At 52.0% G+C, this 25228-nt stretch overlaps 3 protein-coding genes across 3 annotated transcripts in view; 2 read left to right on the plus strand and 1 right to left on the minus strand.

The window, feature by feature from the left end:
* The window catches only part of PFDN2 (prefoldin subunit 2), a 185846-nt gene that overhangs the window by 87352 nt on the left and 73266 nt on the right, over positions 1 to 25228 (plus strand). The gene's annotated exons all lie outside the window — the stretch shown is intronic.
* Positions 47 to 9532, minus strand: NDUFS2 (NADH:ubiquinone oxidoreductase core subunit S2). Its single transcript, XM_055587318.1, has 14 exons — positions 9378 to 9532; positions 8478 to 8584; positions 5340 to 5530; positions 3756 to 3876; positions 3495 to 3607; positions 2985 to 3059; positions 2740 to 2817; positions 2514 to 2599; positions 2190 to 2309; positions 1377 to 1506; positions 889 to 984; positions 634 to 717; positions 445 to 502; positions 47 to 257 (listed from the first exon to the last, which is right to left on the minus strand). Exons 1-14 carry the CDS (start codon positions 9470 to 9472, stop codon positions 220 to 222), a joined length of 1392 nt encoding a protein of 463 aa, XP_055443293.1. The 5' UTR covers positions 9473 to 9532; the 3' UTR covers positions 47 to 219.
* On the plus strand, positions 12763 to 21158 carry ADAMTS4 (ADAM metallopeptidase with thrombospondin type 1 motif 4). Its single transcript, XM_055587302.1, has 9 exons — positions 12763 to 14045; positions 15153 to 15476; positions 15711 to 15843; positions 16417 to 16587; positions 17321 to 17607; positions 17714 to 17900; positions 18131 to 18306; positions 19224 to 19399; positions 19829 to 21158. The coding sequence occupies exons 1-9, from the start codon at positions 13302 to 13304 to the stop codon at positions 20259 to 20261; spliced, it is 2631 nt and encodes an 876-aa protein (XP_055443277.1). The 5' UTR covers positions 12763 to 13301; the 3' UTR covers positions 20262 to 21158.

A 25228-nucleotide genomic window follows, 5' to 3' on the forward strand; every position in this document is an offset into this window, starting at 1 on the left:
AGTGAAAGACAGTAAGACACTGGGAAAGACAAACCAGAAATTTGGGTGTGGGGCCAGACGTGGCTAATTTATTGTGATTTCTCCTTTTCTGGTACATGCACAGAAAGCCTGACAGCTAAGCATTCATGTACGTGTACACACACACACGCATGCACAGTCCCATTTCCAACGATGGAGAGGCTCCACAGAGGACAGGGAGGTCCAACACTGTTCCCCTGCTCACCGGTCTACTTCTCCAAACACAATATCTTGGGTACCTAGGAGGTCAGGGGAAGGAGGAAAAAAAGTGATGTTACCAAGGATCTAGCAGTCCCTACAGTGCCCAGGAGACAGGATCTGCGTCTATGCCTGCAGTCTGTTGAACAGAGGTGTTCGGTTTCTGTTCCCATCAGAGTTCCAAAGCCCCCTGACTAGAAGCCCTCCACTACACAACCGGCCTTGTACCTATGATGGCAACGACGTCCGCCAACATGTGCCCCTTGGACATCTTGTCCAGACCAGCCTGGAGAGATTAAGACAGCAAGTATTAGGCAAGAGGAGCAAGGTGGAGGAGAAGGAATGAAAGTTCATAAAGATCTCAACCATTACTGGATTCACGTATGAACAGTTAGAATCACTGAGGCTGGATCTTACCAGGTGAGCAAAACCAGGAGCCTTGATCTTGCATCGGTAAGGGCGGCTGCTACCATCAGACACCAGGTACACGCCAAACTCTCCCTGTCCGAAGAAGGTTGCCTGCCTTCATTAACGGGAAGGACACTTTTCTCTGCCAGCAAAATCCTTTCTATTCACCCTCATGTCCTCTCTTTCACTGATGAACGAGAGTTTAATTGCACATCTGTCTCCAGTCGCCCACTGCACACAGTCTCTCCCCCTGGCCCGCCTCACCTTAGGCGCCTCAATGGCTGTGTATGTGGCTCCTGGGGGAACTTGGTAGCCCTCAGTGTACAGCTTAAAGTGATGGATCAGTGACTCCATAGACGTCTGGAGAAAGGAACAAGGCTGCATCAGTAAGCCGGATCCAAACTGTATGGCAGGCCTTTGCACACACAGAACATAATCTCTATCCCCAGGGTGTCTAAAATCCCCCATGTAAGTCAGTGAGCAGAGAAGATACATAAAGAAGAGAGGAGAGTATTGGAGGTTAACAATCTTACACAGAGAATTCTTTGAAAAAGGAAAACTGAAAAGTAGGATTTAATCCAAAGACACTCCTCCCCAGTCACTGCCCCTCATCACCCCCGCTTTTTTCTATCCCTGTAGCCAACTTGGGCAAACTTCGGAAGATGATGAGGGACAGGGAGGCTGGTGTGCTGCAGCCTGTGGGGTCACGAAGAGTTGGACACAACTGGGCAACTGAACAACAATGAGCCAACCTTCATTTCTGCTCGTTTTGGTGGAGACACTTTGGCATCATCAACCTTGATCTCCCCAGGAGGCATCTTGTTCAGACACTGTGAGATGATTCGAATGGACTGGCGCATCTCCTCCACCCGACACAGGTATCTGAAGGAGATGAGACGGACTAAGAACAAAAGACAAGCAGCCAGAGGATTGGATGTGAGGCTGGGAGAATGCGCTGGGCCGAACCGAACAGTGCAGGTAACTTTCTTCACTCCCCTAGTACGGCATCTCTGCTTGGCCTGGGCACCTATATAAAACCTAGTCTTCTGATTTCAGCACTGGGCCCTTTCCCAAATCCTCTCCTAGTTTTCTCAGGCTATGTCCTGTAGTATTTCCCTCTTTAGCTACTCTCTTATTAAACATTTTTTTGGAGGTGAGAGTCAAATTGACTCAAAAGGAAAACAGTAGCAAACTCTTCTTGGGGTCAATAAAGAGCAGTGGAATTTGAAGCTTAGAATCTAGTGGAAAGAGCACTGGATCAGGAGGCTTCTAATCTCAAGCATTACTGACAGAACAGTCCCAGGCTAATCTCTAACTTTTATGCTTCAGCTTTTTCAGCTATAAGATGCGGCCAAAACTAGTTCTACCCAAGACATAAGGAGAATGTAAGGGTAAAATAAGATGCCACATATGTGAAAGTACTTTAAAAAGCAACCTAATTTAATACACACAGGTGTTCTAATAGATACTATAAAGTATGAGAAAAGAGAAAGTAGCTAAGAGAAAGGTTTTAGACAGGGAAAAAACCAGGGGGACAATGGGCTAAGAAAGGATTTGGACCTTACCTATCATAGCAGTCCCCTCGAGAGCCAATAGGCACATCAAACTCCACCTGGTCATAGACATCGTAGGGCTGGGTCTTCCGCAGGTCCCACTGGATACCCGAGCCCCGGAGCATCACCCCACTGCAGAGAGTGCAAAAGAGTCAAGGGCCACTGTCCACAGACCAAGAAAGGAGGCATGCTCTCTTCCTCAGGCTCCCCTCTCCCGCCCGCACACTCTGGGCATGGGATAGAAAGTCAGCCTGGCAAGGAAGGTGCCACAGCTGAAGCCAAGATATTAATCTGGAACCCACCCACCCCTGAAGAGAGAAGTCTTATTCCTCCCACCTAAAACCATAGTTCAGTGCGTCCTCTGCTGTTACAACCCCGATGTCGACTGTCCGATTTCGCCAGATCCTGTTGTTGGTCAACATCTGTTGATCAAGAAAACTGCTGTATGAACACTATTCAAGACACTCCTCAGATACCTCTGTATTTCTTTACAACTGGGGACTAAAACCCCATGAACCCTTCCTGGGGGAAAAGGGATTCTTCCCACTGACTCCTATCTTACCTCCTCCAGCTCGTCAATCCGAAAAGAAAAGTTCTTAGAAAACTCATAAATGTCATCCATAAGCCCAAGGGGTAGGTCCTAGAAAACAATCAGAGGATCAACAATGAGTACAGAGGCTCTGCTAGGGAGAGCCAGCTCTGCCTCGGTAGCACAGGGTTGACACTTCCATCCGAAGTGCTGCCCCCCAGTGGCCACGGAGGACACAAGCAAGGGCTGGACCTTGAGGCCGGCAGCTTCCTGCTCACCTGGTGCACACCTCCTGGCCTGACGTAAGCAGCATGCATCCGAGCCCCAGACACGCGCTCGTAGAACTCGAACATCTTGACGGGACACACTGAGTTAGTGACAAAGTCCTGGGTCCCTAAGTCCCTAAGTCCAACACCATGGTGGTTTACTCCCCCGCCTCCAGCCTTCTGGGGCCCAACCAACATTTCACAACACAAAGCTCCTTAAAAATATAACCCAGGGGATTCCCTGGTGAAAAAGTGGCTAAGATTCTATGCTCCCAAGGCAGGGGGCCTGGGTTCGATCCCTCGTCAGGGAACTAGCCCCGTGCCACAACTAAGACCCCATGCAAGTAAATAAATAAAAATACATAATAAAAACTTAAAATATATATATATATATATATAAAACCCAGATTAAATACACCTTCTCCCCGTAAATGTTCGCGTTCCTTTTATTCTCGCATCCTTCATACCTGCTCCATCTCAGGTACCTCCTCCCCTTTTCCCATCCTTTCCGCCTCCTCATACCTTCTCCCTTTCTTCAAACATCCAGAAGAAAGGGGTCATAGCCCCAATGTCCAGGGCATGTGTGGTCACAGCCATGATGTGGTTCAAAAGCCGAGTGATTTCTCCAAATAGCACTGTAGAGAGGTGAAGACAGGAAGAGATGGATACAGGAGCCAGGGATCCAGGCTGACAGAACAGTTCTGGGCTCAGTGCTCCTGAGACGGGGGGCGGGCTCTATGCGATCCTCACAGTGGGCCACGGGAAGAAGGGGCTGGGGCGCACCTCGGATCCATTGTGCACGAGGAGGAGGCTGGATGTTGAGCAGCTTCTCCACGGCCAGTGAGTAGGCCTGTTCATTACACATCATGGATACATAGTCCAGCCGGTCAAAGTACGGAAGGGCCTGGGACGAGGGAGAAATCTGGGTCACATCTAACAGGCCGAGGAACCCTCAGTCTGGCTGCTAGAAGCATTGCTCTCAGTGGGCATCAGAGGCCAGCGCTACGTAAGTCTTCCCGATCTCAGAAGCGGTGGAGGGGGTGGAGGGGGGAAACCCTGATCTGTCGGGTTTGCCAATTTCCATGGTAAAAATACTCCTACAAGGTCCCATTTTCAACTACCAACGCTACGTAACTGAGCAGACAGCACCGGGCAGGGTACCACAGCACCACGCAGCGCTGCCACTACACAGATGCCGCAACAGCAAACGCCCAGCGAGCACGGCACAGAGGAATGCGGCCAAGTAACGGAGCCGGGGACTGTCACACTTCTTACCTTGATTTTTAGTATCTTAACCTGCAAGCTAGCATAATTTAATTTTTAATGATAGCTGTGTTTAACAACTGGCCCACAGAACTGAATAACAATCTGTTCTTGCGAGCCAGTGTGAGCTGGCTGCAGCACACCACTGCCAACCTTGTCTTCTGGGCCAAGCGACACCTCTGTCCAAGAACAAAGTCTATCTGAGATACTGACAGGGAAAGGTAATCTTAGGAGGAAATTAAGGAAGAGCAAGAAGGATGGAAAGAGACAGAAAGGACTCATCCGCACAATACCAAGAAAGCTAAGTCCCAGCTGTTTACTTCAGTTTCCAGGAAGGAGGAGGAGCTAAGACGCCTCTCTTTGGAACAGCCAGTTCTTGCCCTGATGTCACTGTGACGCGGGATAAAGCTACAGGGGTTAACTCTGTGGAGAACAGGACCAGAAACCATCATTGCCGGGACTCTTTGGGAGAATCACATTCTAGTCAGCTGGTTCTAAATCCTAACTCCATCATCCTGTTATCAAGAGCTTTCTTCTGACAGTAAGAAGAAAAACTTCAGATTCCTATCCCAGGATCCAGTTTCTTCAAATCTGACCCTCACTATTTGGGTCACAGAGTTCTCCAAAAACAGCAAACTCTCACAAACTCCCTCCCGGTCACTCTGACTCACTGAGTATTTCGAAAACAAACTTAGAATGCTGGAAGATACAAGAATCAGCTGTTAGTCCTGGGGAGCTGACGTCGCTCTCCTCTTTCCCTGACCCCAGGGACGCCAGCTCTGACGTACTAGCATGATATGAGGGCAGGGAAACTGAGGCACTGGAGTAAAGGTAAAGGGGCCAGCCAAAAGTCAGCCAGAGAAGAGTTAGGAGTGTAGCTCTGGCTCCAAAGCCTTTCTGTTGGGTAAACCAAATCCAGATGATTCAAGCCCAGCATCCCCTGCCACATCTCTCCATCCTCCCAACCGAAACTGTCCTGATAACCTCAACAGGGTTCCCTCCCAACCCCCACAACACCCTCTGGGCTTCTGGGCCAGCAAACTGGCAAAGCCCCAGGTTAAAGCATGCCCAGTCCTGTCGGCAGGCCCCGTTCGCCCCACAAACCTGCAGATAGGTCTTGTATTCAATGAGCTTCTCAGTGCCCCGGTGCAGCAGCCCGATGTGGGGGTCGCACTTCCGCACCATCTCCCCACTCAGCTCCATCACTAGCCGCAGGACTCCATGGGCTGCTGGGTGCTGGGGCCCGAAGTTCAGGGTCAGGTTCGACACCAGTGTGTCCTTTGGAGGGTCCACATCTGAGAAGTGGGAAATAGTTGAGCCAAATGGTGATTCCTTTGAGAACCCCCAAAAGACAGCAAGGAATCGCATCTCCCTGTATACTTTCCATCTCACCATTCCACATCCTGCTAATTTCCCAATCTTTACCATAACCAAGAGGAAGACCATCAGCTGGGGAAAAGGGAAAGAGATCTAAACTTTCTGATGAGAGGGAGAGGGACCATGAACTTCACTCTTTCCACATCTCTCAGAATACCTTTAAAAAAAAAATGATAGACAACATTTATACAGTCCCTATAATATGCCAGGCACTACTCTAAGCATTTTACTTATTTTAATTAATTTAATCATTTCAACAACCTTATTAGTAACTATCTTACTGAAGAAACTGAGGCCAGAAAGGATAAATGAATTCCCCCGAGTCAATAAGTGGCAGAGTCAGGATTTAACTCAGCCTGGGCAGCTTCAGACTCCACACTCTTAACCACTAAGATACACTGCTCTCCAGCTGTATCTGCTGAATGTCCAACTAATTGGGAAATGTATATGGCACCCCACTCCAGTACTCTTGCTTGGAAAATCCCATGGACAGAGGAGCCTGTTAGGCCGCAATCCATGGGGTCACTATGGAGAAGGCAATGGCACCCCACTCCAGTATTCTTGCCTGGAAAATCCCATGGATGGATGAGCCTGGTGGGCTGCAGTCCATGGGGTCACTTTCACTTCTCACTTTCATGCATTGGAGAAGGAAATGGCAACCCACTCCAGTGTTTTTGCCTGGAGAATCCCAGGGATGGGGGAGCCTGGTGGGCTGCCATCTGTGGGGTCACACAGAGTCGGACACGACTGAAGTGACTTAGCAAGAGCAAAAGCAATATTTCATTTTTACCACTACTAATTGACAGCTTGTACCCTCAAGAGGCTTACTATTTAGTTTGGGAAATAAGTACATATGAGAAACTAGTAACACAGGTCAAATTTACAAGTTGCCAAGTAAGTTGCTTGCTGCTGCTGCTGCTAAGTTGCATCAGTCGTGTCTGACTGTGTGTGACCCCACAGATGGCAGCCCACCAGGCTCCCTCATCCCTGAGATTCTCCAGGCAAGTACACTGGAGTGGGTTGCCATTTCATTCTCAAATGCATAAAAGTGAAAAGTGAAAGTGAAGTTGCTCAGTCATGTCTGACTCCTCACGACCTCATGGACTGTAGCCCACTAGACTCCTCCATCCATGGGATTTCCCAGGCAAGAGTACTGGAATGGGTTGCCACTGCCTTCTCCGGTAAGTTGTTTAGCTAAGTATTTAAAGAAAGGAAAGAAGTCTGTAACGACTTCGTGGAGGCAAGATATAGGCTGCTTCTTAAATACAGGGAATGATTCAGATAGGAAGAGAGAAGAGGCATCCTAGGCTATGGAATGAACATATGTCAAATCTTAGAAACAAGGAAGTAAGTATCTGTAGAATTCTTATCTACCAAGTGGCAGAAGATTAGTGTTGGCAGGCAGTGGGGGATATGGTTCAATTATCAGGATTATTAGAAACGCTTAGGGAGGACTGAGCACAAGCCAATCACTACACTGAGTGGTTTATGTTACTAGCATCTTTTAATCCTTATAATAATGCTATGAAAGTAGGTACTTCATTCACTAGTAAATGGAGGGTTGAGATCTGAAACCAGACTCTACTTATGCAACCAAAATTCTTCACCCTGGGCTTTGGAGTCAGACAGACCCAGGTACAAATCCACCTGTGTCCTCGATCACCTTTTAATTTCCCTACACCATGATTTCCTCAAAACTAAGATAATATCACTCTCATAGGGTGCGTTTCCTTGCTGTCTTTTGAGGGTTCTCATAGGGTTATTGTAATGACTAAGTAAAATAACAGAGAAGGCAATGGCACCCCACTCCAGTACTCTTGCCTGGAAAATCCCATGGACGGGGGAGCCTGGTGGGCTGCGGTCCATGGGGTCGCTAGGAGTCGGACACGACTGAGTGACTTCACTTTCACTTTTTGCTTTCATGCATTGGTGAAGGAAATGGCAACCCACTCCAGTGTTCTTGCCTGGAGAGTCCCAGGGATGGCGGAGCCGGGTGGGCTGCTGTCTCTGGGGTCGCACAGAGTAGGACACTACTGAAGCAACTTAGCAGAAGCAAGTAAAATAATGCATACAAAAAACACTGAGTACATGATAAGCACTCAGCTATTATTACTGTTAAGTTTTCTGAAAGGTAACTGGAAGTTCCTCTAAAGGTTTTTGAGCAAAAGAATGAATGACATAGTATAAAACAATGTTTAGGGAAGATAAAGGTGATGACATTGTACAGGACAGCTGAAGGGGAACTAGATTAGTGCAGGAACCCATCAAAGAGATTCCCAAGATAATCAAGGTCTAATATAAAATAAACCAAACCAACAAAGGGCAAGATAACCAGATGTGAAACATTACTACAAAAGGATCTGCATGGTTTGGTGACATATTGAAAATAGACATGGGGGGGAAGAAAGAAAAAAGAGCCAAAGGTGACTAAAAAGTTTCAATCCTAAGGGATTAGGAAAATGAGGGAGTCATTGATCAAAATTAAAAATCACAAGAAGGGCTAGTTTTATGGTGGAGTAGGGGGGAGTTTCATATTTAGAAAGGTTTCATTTGGGTGCCAGTGGGAAAAAACTCCTTAGCACGAAATATATTAAACCTCTGGAAAAAGCTGAAGCTAAAGATATAAATATGGTAGGGATCTTCAAGGGTTGTCTGGAATCTCCTCTTTCTTGTCCGTTGGAATATTCTACTTGATAAATACCTCCTATTATCATTATTATCATATGTGGTGAGTTGCAAGTAGACTATTGCAAGCAAAAAGAGTTGGGGGCTAAATTTTGCCTCAGACAGACAGCTCAAGAGCACTCAAAAATCAGGGTAGGGCAGGGAAGTATATGGGTTGGGACAGTGACCCTGGGCACTCACCATTCCAAGGGGGAGGTTTCCAGTGGGCTGTTTCCTTGGTGGGGTACATGACAGCACCCCCATACTGCTCTGCCCATTCCACATCTGGCTGCCACTGCCGAGCACCCCTGGGGAGGTAATGACAAATCCTAGACAAAAGGCCTGAACAGTGCTTGGATCCTCTGTTCCCATTCACTTTCACATGGGCCCTGGGAAGGGTGTCTGGGATTCATCAATGCCAAGTTCGTGACAGAGCTGTGTAACTCTGGCAGAACAAACTGGAACTCTAGAAGTTCCGTTCTTACTAATAACATTCCCGGAATCACTTCACCCAACAACCCTATGGATGCAAAGATAGGGATCCCAGGTCCTTTAATTTCTGGTCATATTCATGGTTTCCATCTTAGTGAATACGAATCCAAGAAAGGTGTTTATTCAAGGTCAACTGAAGAATAAGAAAAGGGGGGTGGGGCATGCTCGCTCCTTGGTTCTGCTCAAGTATGGCCAGAGGGATGCACTGAGGCCCGGGGATTCTTGGTTTACGTTCCTCCTTTAAGTCCATCGGGGTTGTTTTCCTTTTCTTTTATAGCGGCTAAGGAGACTTTTCACCAGTCGCGCCCCACCCCTGATGGGGTTGGTAGGAGCAGCCGGGCGTAAGGGGGGTGGGTGACATATAGCTAATGCTGAGGGGCAGCGTCTCCCTCCACATGATTTCAGCCCTGGCAGATCGAGCTGAAACAATCTTTCCTCCTTCCTCCAGACCAGGTACCGCTGGATCCTGGAACCCGAGAGAGCAGGCCAGGGAGAGGGGTCACGGGCCCGGGTCATTCTTTCCTAGGGGGTCATAGGGCCCGTGGAGCTCCCCGATTCGAGAAACCCCAGCCCTGGAGACGGCGCAACGGGCGCCGCCCTTGGTCTCACCTGCTGGGCTGAATCGGCAGTCGGACCCCAGCCCCGGGCCGCAGCACCTGGGCCGCGGCGCCCCGCAGGCGGCGCAGAGCCCTGAGCGCCGCCATCTTGCCCGCCGTGCACTGCTGGAAGGAGAACCTGGCGGAAGTGCCCCTGGCGCGCCTCCTTGCGGGCTTCCCGCGTATCGGCGCCACGCACCCGCCCTTTTGCAAGCTGGCTGGGTCGCCGCTCGCTAACCTGACACTATCCGGGTTCTGCGCCTCGGCTTCCCTTTCGCTTAAACACCTGAGGCTGGGGACCGTGCTTCCCACAGCTCCTGACGGGCTCTTCAAAGGCTGAGCCACAGAAACTTGCCACCGCTGCCGTTGGCAGCGGCTCCCCTCACGAAGCCCCGCCGCGCTGCCCGTGCTCGCCTTAGAAAGTGTCCTGCCGCCCGGTCCCAGACGCACACTGACATGGAGACCCTTCCCCACTTTTTGCCTGCGCCGCTCTGTTGCTGTAGTCCTGCCCTTCTAGGGTAGCGCCGGGCTTTACCAGTTACATTCTTATCCCCAAATCCAAAAGATTTGGAGCAGAGGGAGCTAGCTAATTTCCAGATGGCCTAAATGGGTTAGGGAAAAGGGGCCCAAGTGGGACTGGGCGGGTCTGAGAACTCCCGCCAAACCTGAATGGAAAAAAAGAGGAGGAGGCCAAGGCCACCAGCATTGGAACAGGCTGCTGGGGTGTGTGGGAGTCGCCCCTCTAGCGGAGGAGAGGAGGTCCCCTGTAGGTGACCCTGATATCTGCCAGCTTTCCAGAACCTACAGAATTGCAGACTCGGTAAATGCCCTTAGTGATTCCTAGCATCCCACTTCCATCCCTGGTCAGTCCCTTTTACCTCATGTGTTTCTGACCTGGCCTCTCCCGTGGCCAATGGCATAGAAATGTGGTACCATAGGAGTCTGATCCCAATTCTGTGCGGTACAGACAAAGAGGAGTTTCCCAGCCTTGGATCTGGTTCCTGTTCTCTCGGCCTCTAAGCTGAGCTCCAGCTGGGCCACCCGTTGAGTTTGCACATCCCTTCCACTTGGGGTCTGGACAGAGGCTTTCCCCCAGTTATCCCCCAGAAAGAGTCCCTGGGCCAGAGCCCACCAGCAGTGCCGCAGGGTGAGACAGACAGACTGCGAGAGTGGCAGACACAAGTAACTCTTAGCTACAAATAAAGCGGGGAAAGGCAAACTTCTAGTTAACCTAATGGCAACTGTACCAAAGGGTGGGGCCATATCCCACGCTGTGGGAACTGACAACCTGTAGAGACTGGGCAGCCCCCAAGAGCCAGGCAGAGGCTGGGCCTCCCTGCCCGCTTCACTCCCCGCCGGCTCCCTGGGCCTTGTCTCCCTGAAACACAGTGAATGTGGTAATAGTGTGGGAGAATGAGGTGGGACTGCATTTTTTTTTGCCTTAATCCAGCCTAAGAGGTGTTTCCCTGGTGGCACAGCAGTGAAGAATCCACCTGCAATGCAGGAGATGCAGGTTCCATCTCTGGGCCGGGAAGATGCCCTGAAGGAGGGCATGGCAACCCACTCCAGTATTCTTGCCTGGAAAATTCCATGGACAGAGGAGCCTGGTAGGCTAGAGTCCATAGGGGTTGTAAAGAGTCAGACACAACTGAGTCACACACACACACACACACACACACGCATGTCAGGATAGATGAGAAATCAGGATAGACTTTGGGCTGCTTGGCCCTGGGGGCAACTTGAGCTAGGGTGAGGGATGCTGGGGGGCTGCTTAGGACACTGCATCTTTTGTGCCTCCGGCCTGCTGCCAGCACCCCCCACACACTCACACACTGCCGCTGTGGCTCTAAGGCCCTTTGTCTCTCACTGCTTAGTCACCCCCTTTGTCCTCATCTCAGATGGGGGTAGAAAGGGGTGGTAAGAGCCCTCTGGTGATAGCTCCTCTTGCCCCTGCCCCTTCTGGTCTCCTAGCCTTTGTCTGACTCCTGCAACATCAACCCCCTCCACTTAGGACCAGGGTCCGGGTGTGTGGTGGGTCCACAGGCGGGTGTGGCAGTCAGAAGCTGGTGGGTGATACAGGAAGCGATGGGCACCAGGGCAGGTATTAGCAAACCTGAGCAGGAAGGGAAGGGGAGAGGAAGTATTCTGGCGGATGTGCTGTGGAGGACAGGAGGTGACAAGGCAAAGAGTGAATAGGGGAATGGGGGTAGGGGCAGGTGGTCCGCCGCTGGGAAAGGAAAGTGCTGACTGCACTCGCCTTCCTGGGGATATCCTGGGGAAAGGAGTGGCCATAGCACGGGGTGAGCAGAAATCGCCCCTACTTCTGAACCCTTTCCTTCCTTGCCTTGGTAGTCCACCCCCAAGACTCCTTTGCTGAGTTCTCTCCAGTCCCGAACCAAGGGAATCATTTTGTTTCCTTTGGCAAACATTACCTCTTCCTCCCCAAGCACTCTCCCTGGCCTAGGCTCTGGGTTTCTGTTTCTCTCAGTGCCCTAAGTTTCCTATATACACAATGCTGCATCCATTCTCTCCTGCCACATGGGGAATGAGAAATAAAGATTACTAGGTATTCCAGGAAACACTGGGTTCTTAGGACAAAGTGGGGCCAAAAAAAGGGAACCAAGTGGGGATTCCCTCTGATGGACTGACACAGGGTGTATCCTGAGCAAACAAGTCTTTCCCGTGCTGGGGGTTGACTGACTTGAGGCTGGGGGAGGGGTTAGGGCAGTTGAGAGTGGGTAGGAGCTAGGCCCGGAGCCTGGGGGAAGCTCCTGGGAACCGGGCCAGGGAAGTGGGGAGCCAGGAAGTGGGGAGGGGGAGCCCTGGGGGGAATGGAGGCGGAATGGCTGTTTGGGCTTTGGAGGGGGCAGGGAATGGTAATTCAGGAAAGGGGAGCCTAAGGGAAAGAGAAGGGAAGCAGAGGTGCCACCCTGGGTCTTCCTTCTATAAAAGTCCTTAATCCTGTCTGCTGTGGCCTCTGCCTGCTTCATGTGCCCATTCTAAGCAGACTCATCCTGACTTTGAGGAGTACCCTTCCTGATCACTGTCTCCTTGCCTGTCCCTTCTTCCAGCCTCCTGTACTCTCTCCAACTGCTTGGTTCCTGAGCTGTGTCAAGTCACCTCCTTTCTTTGTTCTGCTCTCTTGATGCTTCCTTACCTGTTCCCCACCCTCTTTCCCTGGCAGCTCACTCATTTCCCTTGGCCCTGGAAACCAGCCTATAGGGGCAGAGAGCATCATGAAGGATCCCTGAGAAAAGGCTAGACAGTGGGAGCAAGAATTCTCCTGGGACTTTGATCCTTTCTTTGCGTGTTGGTCAGGCCCTTTCCCTGACTTCCTACCCCACCAAAGAGAGTGAGACAGCTGAGAGCCGACTTCGGAGTTTGGGAAAAGGCTATGTCATCAGCTGGCCCAGTGCCTGGGAGAGTCCCCTCTAGCAACTGGGACTGGGCAAGTCCCATTTTTTTTTTTTTTTTAAAGAAAAACAAATGGATTTTTGGGAAGCAATGAGACACCCATCTGAGTTCTGCCACCAGAGCTCTGGGCTGAATGGCTTATAGCTCAGCCAATCGTAGCAGCTGGGGATGCTTAAAAAGAGCTGGCGCGGAGAGAAGCTGGGAAGAACTCACAGAGAGACCCACAGACACATAGACACGGGAGAGAGAAAAGGAGAAAGAGACAAAGGCACGGCGGAAGGAGGCAGAGAGAGAGGACAGGAATTGAAGCGAAGCCAGAGAGAGTCTGAGAGAGCAGAGGGAGAAGCCAGAGAAGCTGCAGAAGACACAAGCAGGGAGAAACAGACCCAGGAGAAGGAGGGTGTGGGAGGAGGGTGTGGAGGAACCAGACCACTAGGCACTTCTCCTAAGCCTAAGGGCCAAGTTTTCTCCAACTCCGCTGAAGGTCCCCGGGCCCTCTGAAAACTCTGCCTCTGACCCTGGCATGAGTCTGAGCCCCCAGGCTGCAGAGAGGAGCTTTTCGAAGCTGGGACAGGGAGGACTTGGTGCCCAGATGGCCTCAGTCCCACCCAGCTACAGCATCAGTGCCATGTCCCACATGGACTCGCATCCCGGGAGGGGCTTGGCGGATGGCTGGCTGTGGGGAATCCAACCCCGCCTGCTGCTCCCCACTGTGCCCGTCTCCGTCTCCGTCTCCAGGCTAGTGTGGCTGCTGCTGCTAGCCTCCCTCCTGCCCTCAGCCTGGCCGGCCAGCCCCCTCCCCCGGGAGGAGGAGATCGTGTTTCCAGAGAAGCTCAACGGCAGCGTCCTGCCTGGTTTGGGCACCCCTGCCAGGCTGTTGTACCGCTTGCCAGCCTTTGGGGAGACGCTGCTGCTAGAGCTGGAGAAGGACCCCGGCGTGCAGGTTGAGGGGCTGACGGTGCAATACTTGGGCCGAGCGCCTGAGCTGCTAGGTGGGGCGGAGCCAGGCACCTACCTCACCGGCACCATCAACGGAGATCCGGAGTCGGTGGCATCTCTGCACTGGGACGGGGGAGCACTTTTAGGGGTGCTGCAGTACCGAGGGACTGAACTCCACATCCAGCCCCTGGAGGGAGGCGCGCCTAACTCTGCTGGGGGGCCTGGGGCTCACATCCTACGCCGGAAGAGTCCTGTCAGCGGCCAGGGCCCCATGTGCAACGTCAAGGCTCCTCCTGGGAAACCCAGCCCCAGCCCCCGAAGGGCTAAGGTAGGCAGTCCTGGAGTCCGTGTCCTGCCATGTCTGTCCTACTGACCCTCATTTGTCTTCTCTCCACCCACTTCCACTTCTGGCCCGTCTGCTGCTCCCCTCCCTTCTGCCTGCCTTTTCTCTTTCCACTAGCCTCCTTCCCTGGGAAGCCTCTGGCTTCTCCCTGCCCCAACCCTTCTTCTGGCCAGATCGCTGATCCCAAGGGGTGGTTCCCAGAGGTGGGTCAGAGACTCTGTGCTGGGAGTGACTGCTGCCTCTCCCCATCCCGCCCCTGCGTGGCTATGGCCCTGGCTATCCTGCTGGCACAGTCCCCAACAGTGAGGCCCTCCTAACAGCCCCCTGGCCTTGACTCTTTTCTGGGCCCCAAGTTTGACTTTCACCCCACCACCAGCTAAAGGAATGAGGTTTGAGGCCCGAGGGATTGGCCTCTGGCTTCTGATGCTGTCTTCAAAATTGTTCTGGCAAACTACCAACTAGGGCAGGAGCGGACGGGGAGGCAAGGCACCCTGAAGTCCGTTTTGGTCGGTCCTTCCCACACTGCGGACTGACTGTAAGGCTGCCTGAGGCTCCATCCTTTCCTCCCTCCCACTCCTGCTCTCCCCCTTCTTCCCTTCCTCCCTCCCGCCCTCTCTAGCTTTAATCCAGACCAGACGCTCCCTGCGCACCCGCCACGCTGAGATCTGGCCCTGGCCCTAGCTGCTGACTGAATTATTCCTCCAACCACACAGGGCAGACACGTTGCAGCCCAGCCCTCTAGCCCCAGTCCTGCAGGCCCCAGCCACACTTGGGCCTGGGGGACCCCATGGTCCCTCCCAGAGGCCGTCCCAACTGGTTTTCACTTCAGGGGCCCACACAGCCCTGGGACGTGGCCTCCCTATCCCCTCCTCTTCTCAGAACCAACAGATGATTTCTCAGAGTTACCGCAAAAGCCCAGGGATTTGGAGTTGTCGGGGGAGAGGCCTCACCAGACCCGTCAAGAATCCCATGGGATATGTGAGGCCCAGCTGGCTCTGCTGAGTTCCAGACCTAGGAAGTGAGGGAGGGGAGAAGTTATCCACGGGTCTGGGAGGCTATTTCAGGATCCTCTTCCCCTCTTTTCCTCTGCAGCGCTTTGCCTCACTGAGCAGATTTGTGGAGACTCTGGTGGTGGCAGATGACAAGATGGCAGCATTCCACGGTGCAGGGCTCAAGCGCTACCTGCTGACAGTCATGGCGGCGGCGGCCAAGGCCTTCAAGCACCCGAGCATCCGCAACCCCGTCAGCTTGGTGGTGACTCGGCTAGTGGTTCTGGGGCCAGGTGAGGAAGGGCCCCAAGTGGGCCCCAGTGCCGCCCAGACACTGCGCAGCTTCTGTGCCTGGCAACGAGGACTCAACACCCCTGACGACGCGGACCCTGGCCACTTTGACACAGCCATTCTGTTTACCCGGCAGGTGAGGCCCCGGGCAGCACCTCAGGCAACGCCCTGCACAACTCCAAGAAGCACCGCTGCTCAGACTCTGGTGTAAATGGTGCCCCTGGGGTAGTTCGACATGGTGCCTGGCCCCAGCATCTTGGCCTTGACAGTGCCGAAGGCGCAGTGCCCAGGTCCCCACTAATCTGGATCTCAGCCCAGTGCACCCCGCTGTCTTGTTCCCTCATGCAGTGTCTCTGATCCCTCTCCACAGGACCTGTGCGGAGTTTCTACCTGTGACACTCTAGGCATGGCTGACGTGGGCACCGTGTGTGACCCCGCCCGGAGCTGCGCCATCGTGGAGGATGATGGGCTGCAGTCAGCTTTCACCGCTGCTCATGAACTGGGTAAGAAGGCGGTGGGGTCATGGGGCACGCATGAGGAGTGAGAGAGCTGTCAGGGGTGAGGTGAGGCAACGGTGCGCTCACCAGCGTACAAGTGGAGGTCACCAGGTTTTTCTTCCTTCTCCCCAAGCCTCAGTCCAGGGCCATTACCCTTCTCTGCTCAGAATGTAGACAAACACATTTTTCTATTCAATGAGATAGTGTGTAGAAATCTACTGTGAACTTGGGTGTGTGTGTGTGTGTGTGTGTGTGTGTATTTGGAGGGGGAGGTGGGACAATGTTGAGAGAGATTATTCACAAGAGTCAGTGATAGAATGGATGGAATCAGGGTTGGGAATGTTGGCTGTAAGGAAAAGTGACTAGGGAGGGCCCCTGAATATATCGGGGGGAAGGGAGACAGAGAAATGGGGGCTACACACTGAGAAGCCCTTGGAGCACCAGAAGGACACTGGGGGCAGAAGGAGATTTGGAATGGATCTGATCCTCCAAAGCTGCAACCAGGCTTTGATGGGTCTGCAGCCCACTGAGGGCCCAGGGATGGGATTTGTGGCCACTAACAGGGCCTCTGCTCCACAGGCCATGTCTTCAGCATGCTCCATGACAACTCGAAGCAATGCACTGGTCTGAATGGGCCTGAGAGCACCTCCCGCCACGTCATGGCCCCTGTGATGGCTCACGTGGATCCCGAGGAGCCCTGGTCCCCCTGCAGCGCCCGCTTCATCACTGACTTCCTGGACAATGGCTTCGGTAAGCAGATGGCACTCCCCTCGCCCTGTGCAGGACGCAGTTCCTGCCCCCCGCACAGTACTTCCTCTTCTGCTGCATCCCACGTGGGCCAAATTGACTCTCTCCAACATGCCTCCTCTACATGTGGGATGGGGTGAGAAACGTTGCTGCCTTTATGTGGTTCCCACTTCCTCTCAGGATGAATAGCACAACTACAGGAGGCAAGTTTTGGCCTCAAAAGAATTAGAACTGACCTTCTAAGGGCCAGAACTGTTTGACACCAGAAGGGGCCAGTTGTGAAGGAGGCCTTGTCACTTGAGGTGTGCAGACTTAGCAGTATGACTATGATCGCGCAGTGCTGTTGATGAGAAGCAGATCAAGAAGTCTGTAGTTGGTTAGACTAGGTAGGAAGATCTAGTGCTGTGAGCTCCTCTCCTGATCCTACTTTTTGATGTGTGTAGATGTGTGACTGTAAGTTACTTCACTTCTGCATAGCCGATCTGTAAAATAGGCAGAATAACAGTGACTACCTCACAGGTGCTGGCCATGATTAAACACATATTGCTGGTCAAGCATTTAGTCAATGCTCATCAAATAAACATTGAATAAATTATAGCTGCTATTTAAAGCTTCTTCCAGTACTAGAATTTGTAGGATCCCTCAGCCCCCCGGGAACCCAAGATTTCAGCTGATGACCAGCAGGCCCCTCTGCAGCCTCTTGCTGACTTCATAACCCCTCTGCCTCTTTTCCCAGGGCACTGTCTCCTAGACAAGCCGGAGGCTCCTCTGCATCTGCCCATGACCTTCCCCGGCAAGGACTACGATGCTGACCGCCAGTGCCAGCTGACCTTTGGGCCTGACTCGCGCCATTGTCCACAGCTGCCGCCGCCCTGTGCTGCCCTCTGGTGCTCTGGCCATCTGAATGGCCATGCCATGTGCCAGACCAAGCACTCACCCTGGGCCGATGGTACCCCTTGCGGGCCCGCACAGGCTTGTATGGGTGGCCGCTGCCTCCATGTGGACCAGCTCCAGGCTTTCAATGTGAGATCCAAGGGCAGGGGTGGGGAAGAGGGCCTGGGGAAGTGGTGACTGGCCCTGAGCCCAAGAGAGTATATTGATCCCACTCTTCCATTCTGTCCTTCTGCAGGTCCCACAGGCTGGTGGCTGGGGTCCCTGGGGATCGTGGGGTGACTGCTCTCGGAGCTGTGGGGGGGGTGTCCAGTTCTCTTCCCGGGACTGCACACGGCCCGTCCCCCGGAATGGTGGCAAGTACTGTGAGGGCCGCCGTACCCGCTTCCGTTCCTGCAACACCCAGGACTGCCCAACTGGCTCAGGTGAGGAGTGGGAGGTAGGGAACCCCTTGGAAAGCATTGGGAGAGCAGAAAGCACTGTCCCTTGAGTTCAGGGACCAAGGAGGTGTTAAGGGTCCTGCTGTTGAGGGGAGTGACAGGCAGTCTGTGGGGTGGAGAGCTGCCATGCTGTCTAGAAGGTGTGAGAGGCTAATGGGAGACTGGTGGGCAGTGTGAGGGAGCGGGGCTCTGACTGTCCATTTGTAACCTGACAGCACTGACCTTCCGTGAAGAGCAGTGTGCTGCCTACAACCACCGCACTGACCTCTTCAAGAACTTCCCCGGGCCCATGGACTGGGTTCCTCGCTACACTGGTGTGGCCCCCCGGGACCAGTGCAAACTCACCTGCCAGACCCGGGCACTGGGCTACTATTACGTGCTGGACCCACGGGTGAGGACCAGAATGCCCCAGGGCCTTGTCTGTGCTCACTCACCCCCCCAGAGGCCCTCTGCTTTCTGATGGCCAAGATCCAAAACAGCGCTATTGCTGGAGTTCCCACGGCCATGCCTGGCCAGCCCAGGGCTCCATTCAGACTTCTCTGTCTATGGGTATTTGGAAAATCAGCCCTGGACTCTGGAGAAGTTGCCCATCAGGATGTGCTAGCCTGTCCCATTTCCATCGGTTTCTCGCTCTTCCTCTCCCCATCTTCCACTGCTCCATTTGGTGAGAATGGAAGCCTGTGGCCTTTGGGGCATGGCTCTGACCCCCATCGGATGGGCTGCTCTGTTGAATTACAGTGGTGGCCTCACTGAGCTCATGGGGGGCCAGTCCCCCACTAAACAGGCCTGGAGAGGGTGATGGCCCTGCCCCGCCCCTCTCTGTGATAGGGCCCTGGGCTGAAGCTGAAGAAGGAAGAACTAGACTAGCAGTCTTGCCTGCTTCACCCTCTTCTGGGGAGAATGCCTACTTGTTGACTGCCCTCTAGTGTCTAGCTGGGACACTACACCAAGGTTTAGGGCTTGGTGTTGGGACTCAGACCTGCAATTCCCATGTTGGCATCTCCTCTTGCCAGCTGTGTAACCTTTGAGCAAGCTCCTAATCTTTCTAAACCTCAATGTTCCATCTCTACAAACCTCAAATAGTGGTTGTGAGATTTATATGGCACTTAGCACAGTGTCTAACTCAGAGTGAGCTTCTGAAAATGGTGGCTTTTATCACGGTCATTATGATTATCATCCCTTACAAAGCCTGGGGTTCCCTCTGCATTCCATCCACATCCCCTCCCTGATGGGATATGGTTTTTGTTTGGCTTACCAACACCTTTTGATTTAGGAAGACCCTTTCATCACTCCCTCTCTTCTCCTCAGGTGGCAGATGGGACCCCCTGTTCCCCGGACAGCTCCTCAGTCTGTGTCCAGGGCCGCTGCATCCATGCCGGCTGTGACCGCGTCATTGGCTCCAAAAAGAAGTTCGACAAGTGCATGGTGTGTGGTGGGGATGGTTCCAGCTGCAGCAAGCAGTCTGGCTCCTTCAAAAAATTCAGGTTTGTTCACTTCCATCTTCCTGGGGATATAGAGGTATCCTCAACACTGTTTCTCCTCTCAAAGAGCTGACTTGGGAGTCTAGTAAGGGACACAAACAGACCCCTGCTCCAGAGTGTCAGCCTGGGCTTGCCATGAGGGCCCTGTGGGCATTGGGGAAAGCTTCCCCAGGAGGCGACCTCCCTCCTGGAGGGAGTAGGGATTGGAGTGTGCCAAGGAGGGGGGCTTAGAAGGGCACCTCAAGAAGGGGCGGCATGTGTAAGGGCCCACAAAGAGGGAGAAGGACACATCTGCAGATAGCTCAGATCTAGGCTGGACAGCTCAGGTAGGTCTGGGGAGACAACTGCTGCACACGTGTGATGGTACAAACCCTGCTCAGAATGGCAGAGACGGTTCACCGAGATGCTGAGTTCTCCTCTACTCCAACACAGGTACGGATACAACAACGTGGTCACCATCCCCGCTGGGGCCACCCACATCCTGGTGCGACATCAGGGGAGCCCTAGCGTCCGGAGCCTCTACCTGGCCCTGAAGCTCGCCGATGGCTCCTATGCCCTCAACGGTGAATACACGCTGATCCCGTCCCCCACAGACGTGGTACTGCCCGGGGCAGTCAGCCTGCGCTACAGCGGGGCCACTGCAGCCTCGGAGACACTGTCAGGACACGGGCCCCTGGCTGAGCCCTTAACGCTGCAGGTCCTAGTGGCTGGCAACCCGCAGAACGCCCGCCTCAGATACAGCTTCTTCGTGCCGCGACCGCGACCGGCCCCCTCCACGCCACGCCCCACTCCCCAGGACTGGCTGCGCCGCAAGGCACAGATTCTGGAGATCCTCCGGCGGCGCTCCTGGGCCGGCAGGAAATAACCTCACCATCCCGGCTGCCCTTTCTGGGCACCGGGGCCTCGGACTTAGCTGGGTGTACGAGAGACCTCTGCAGCAGCCTCACCCCGAGACACCGTGGGGGAGGGGCTTAGTGAGCCCCGCCTCTCCTCCCCGCGCTACCGAGCAGGCTGGCCCTGCCGGGGTTTCCTGCCCTGGATGGCTGGTGGATGGAAGGGGCTGGGAGATTGTCCCCTATCTAAACTGCCCCCTCTGCCCTGCTGGTCACAGGAGGGAGGGGGAAGGCAGGGTGGGCCCCAGTTGTATTTATTTCGTATTTATTCACTTTTATTTAGCACCAGGGATGGGGATGAGGGTCAGGGTCCTGGGGAAACTGATCCCCTGCCTTCCTAGCTCTCACCCTGTCTAGGAAATCCAGGGTGGTGGTGATAGGTGTACGTGATCTGTGTGTGTTTGTGTGTGACAAAGTGTGTGTGTGTGTGTGTGTGTGTGTGGTTCATCCTGCCCAGCTTTCCTCTCCTTGAATTTTATTTTCTCGGAAAGGAAGAGTCAAGGGTAGGATAGGCCTTCAGGGAGTAAGGGATTATCATATTTTTTAAATATAAATTGAGTTCTGCTATTTATGTGCTCCTTTTGGAGTCAGACAGATGTGGGTTGCACCCTGATTCCACATCTCTGAACGTTAGTTTCCTCATTTGATGATAATAATACCTCCTTTGTAAATTTGTTATAAGGATTAAATACTGTAAATAAAGAACTAGCATAATGCCTAGCACTCAGTAAGTGCTCAACAAATGTCAACTGTTGTCCGTTGTTGTTATCACCACCTTGCTGTCCTCGGCTCCACTGTCTCCGGAGTCTGCAGTGCATCTGAAGGTGGCAAAGATCTGCGTCAGTGGTGCCTGGCCTCGCCCCCAGGCTCAGTTCCTTTGGTTGGCAGAGCCCTAGCCTGGATTTTGAAGGACTGTCAGAGAAAGGACAATCCTGTCCCTGATACCCGGAGGCTCTCAACCACGTGGAGACTTAATAAACACTGCAGTACAAGCACAGTTGACAAGAACATGAAGGTGAAAAATAACAAGAACAAGTGTCAATACACACAGTGCTTAGCAATGAGAGTGCTAGGTGAGGGGGTCCTGGGGAGGCTATTTCAGGAAGACCACTGGAGCAGGCGCTGGTGGGTCTAAATCTGAGCTGGGGTTCAGCATCTTATTAGCTGGTAGTGGTGGATAAGTCACGGATTTTGAGCCTTAGGTTGCTCATGTGTGCAAGAGGGCTAAAAATACCTCTTCCCACAGGGTTATTCTAAACAAATGTTACAGTATTTTCAAAACCGTGAAGACTGTACCCATGTGAATTACCCTTGTGAGTACTGAGTAACAGGCACAGAGTCCCTAGAAACCAGTGTAAACCTAGCAGACTTCTTTGAAGACGTGAGGTTAGAATGGAATTTAGTAAGAGGTGTGGGAGATAGTCAGGAGGGCCCAAAACAAAAAAAGGCATGGGGAAGCTGAGGCAAGGGGGAGCCAATTGTTCAGTGGTGGCAGAAAACACCTGAAAGGCAGTTGGGTACTAAACAATTCTATTTTTTCTTCTGACTGGGTGACTTTGATTAAAGGAACAGGCTTGTGATAGGGTGGCAGGTAGACCCTGCAAGAATTTGGAGTCTTGAGGCAGGAGCAGGACTGCTAGGGATTAAAGAAGGTCTAAATGTGGAGGTGAGGGAGGAACTATGGGTAAAGAAGACCCTGAGGTGGAAGTTGAGGAAGAGGAAGCAGGGAAAATAGAGGTGCTTCAGTCTGCCTTAGTAGCTCCTGCTGGGCTGCCACACATTGCTTGGGATATAGGGGATTAAGGCAAGCCATGGAGAGTGGCGGTGTGTGCTGTGCTCACTGGGGCTGGGCTTCGTTGCTCACGTTCTGTACCAGGCAGTGCCTTGCACAGCGCACTGGAGTTTGTGCCACCGAGCATGGCACTCGCTCCCTCAGCAGCACCGGGAACGGGGCAGGCCCCTGCTCCGCTCCATCTCTTCTCTTCATCGTGTATGGCCCCACTGCTGTGCTTGGCCCTGGCCCTTCCTCCCATCCTCCTACCAGCCAGGCTAGAGGAGGGAGAAACAGGAGAGTGGGACAAGGCCAGAGTGATCTTCAAATGTTTCATCTAAGTAGCAAAATTGGGCCGCCAATAACATGAGCTAATGGTATAATCAGCCAAGTTTGGTGCTAAGTAGACCTGAGGTACAAACACAAACAATATATGACTAAAGATGCTCACCGCAACCTGGGGAAATGTTTTGTAGTATACCTCTGCAAAGAGAAAGATAGGATGATATGAAGAACTGTATGATAAGGGCGAACTGAACTGATGCCCAGGCTTCAGTGGACTCTGAGGTTTCAGGAGGATGAATCCTGGGATTCCCTAGTGGTCCAATGGTTAGGACTCCATGCTTCCTCTGCAGGGGATACAGATTTGATCTCTGGTCAACTAACTAACATCCTGCATGCTGTGCAGTGTGGTCAAATAAAATAAAATAAAAAAGGAGAGTGTCCTGGGCTGGGCCTTATGAACAGGGAATCGTGATACCCCTTCTTACGTTTCTTTAGTGTCTATGGTAATTCACACTTTGTAAATCACTTTCATATGTACTATTTTAAGAGAAAGCCCTTTTCTCACTGAATAAGGTTCTGACTGCCATGAAGAAGTTTTTCCCCGGGAAGGCGCCGAGCTCAGAGGCCACCTGTATGATTGGGCGGGTAGGTGGGTGGAGTTAGACAGTGAAAGAGAAGAGAGAGCTGCTCCCCAAAGAGAAGTGATGGGCATTCTGGCCCTAAATCCCAAGGAAGGCCTCACCCCTTTCCGGAATGTTCTCATCATAGTACCCTCCCCAGAACAAGGCCATAGACTGCCCAATATCCTGATGTCAGGAGTCCAGCAAGTTCTTCCCATGGATTAAGGAGTGCATACCTCACTCGAAGAGCCAGGATGAGCCCTGACTCCTCAGTCTGCCTAATCTATTGCCTTCATGGGGCTGAGCTGGGGTATGGATAGACAAATAGAGGAGAAACAGGAATAACAGGAGGGAGGAAAGCACAGAGACAGTTCAGATATCTGGTCCTTAAGGGGAAAAGAATGATGTTGAGCTGAAGAAAGAAGAATCAGAGACTGCTGGGAGAGCCCAGTCCTTTTAGAAGTTCAAGCAGAGACAACTATTTTATAGGATGGCAAGGGTGACTGTGTGTTTGAGGTGGGGGAGGAGATTGAAGCAATAGCTGTGAGTTGGGCCAATTTCTTTCAAATCTTCCTGTCCCTGAGATTCTCTGTTATAGCGGTTAGAGCAGAAGAAATCTGGGCATTTGTCCAATTACTAATTTTGTGGTGGGAGTGGGAGAGCCAGTGTTTGGGGTGGGGTGTATGCTGTGGAATGAGCTATTAATTTACATTTCCACCCCCTCTCTAGCCCCACTTCTTTAATTTTCACATAGTATTATAATATTTTATTTTCTAAAATACCAGAGTGATGGTTAGTGACAAAACCTTCATCTCATGGTCAGGACTTGTTGGGGAGGAAGGAGGAAGAGAGTAGAACTTAATGTATTAACATCTTATTGTTAATACGTATAAGAGGATGCTTCTGAACCAGTTGAACACCTTCCTCATTGACTGTTGCTGGGGAGAAGCCAAAACCATTGGCAGCAAGAGTAACCAGCTGACAGCTGCAGGAAACCACCAGTTCTTAAAAAACCACTCTGAAAGAGGCAGGCGAGGGGAAGGGGGGGCAACAATGCTGAAAACTTCCTCAGACAGGACCTTGTATGGGGACAGGCCCTGAGTACTGAGTAGCTTTAGGAAGGAAAGGGAGGGCAGGAAGTAGATTCAAGGCATCCCTCATAGTCTTTGGGCGACCAACAACAGGCCCTGCAGCTGCTAAGTCACTTCAGTCATGTCTGACTCTGTGTGACCCCATAGACGACAGCCCACCAGGCTCCCCCGTCCTTGGGATTCTCCAGGCAAGAACACTGGAGTGGGTTGCCATTTCCTTCTCCAATGCATGAAAGTGAAAAGTGAAAGTGAAGTCGCTCAGTCGTGTCCGACCCTCAGCGACCCCATGGACTACAGCCTACCAGGCTCCTCCGTCCATGGGATTTTCCAGGCAAGAGTACTGGAGTGGGGTGCCCTTGCCTTCTCCAGGCCCTGCAGATCCAGTAATAAATACACCAGCGGTGACACACGTGTTCAAATACGGATGCAAGTAAGCACTGAGAAGCTGGAAATGTGGTCTGAAAGTGGGTCAGAGGAAATAAATGAATTGACTTAATTCCCCTATGCAAATGAACTGTTCATCACACTTACCTGTTCAATAAATAAACCAATTAGGTTATAAACCAGAATCAAATCATTCTCTCACAGTGTCTGGAAAGGACACAGATTTTTGCAGTTGGACTGAATTTAAGCTTTGCAAGAGCCAAGATGCAATGGCATGATCTTAAATTACTTGATCTATTATTATATTATATTATTGAATATTATATTGTAACAATAATATTATTATTACTTGGGCTATTTTGTAAAAATTTGTGCCAAAAGTTCTAGGTTACATTCAGGGGATAATAAAAAGGAAGACACGCTTTCTGTCCTCAGAGAGTTCATAGTCTGATGGCTCAGACATTTGGGTAAGACAAAGATTTTAGACATGTGTGACAGGTGCCAAGATAGAGGTGGGGGTCATAGGGTATGAGGTCACAGAAGTTCCTAGAGGTGTCTGCCTCCCCTTTAAGAAGTAAACTGTAAGCGTTTGTGGAGAGTAGGGTAGTGGTGGAAGAAGAAAGAATTTCTGCTTGCTAGGTCAGCTCCCAAGCTCTTCTCCGTTATGCAAAATCAAAATAAAGTGAACAGACTTGAAGCTGGTGGATAATACCTGTAAGGAACTGAGTAGTTGGAAGGGGTAATTTTGGGAAGAAGCTACCATCTCAGTAGAAAGTGTTAAGTGGCAG

The sequence above is a fragment of the Bubalus kerabau genome, chromosome 6 (assembly GCF_029407905.1).
Source record: "Bubalus kerabau isolate K-KA32 ecotype Philippines breed swamp buffalo chromosome 6, PCC_UOA_SB_1v2, whole genome shotgun sequence".
In the NCBI taxonomy this organism is placed as follows: domain Eukaryota; kingdom Metazoa; phylum Chordata; class Mammalia; order Artiodactyla; family Bovidae; genus Bubalus; species Bubalus kerabau.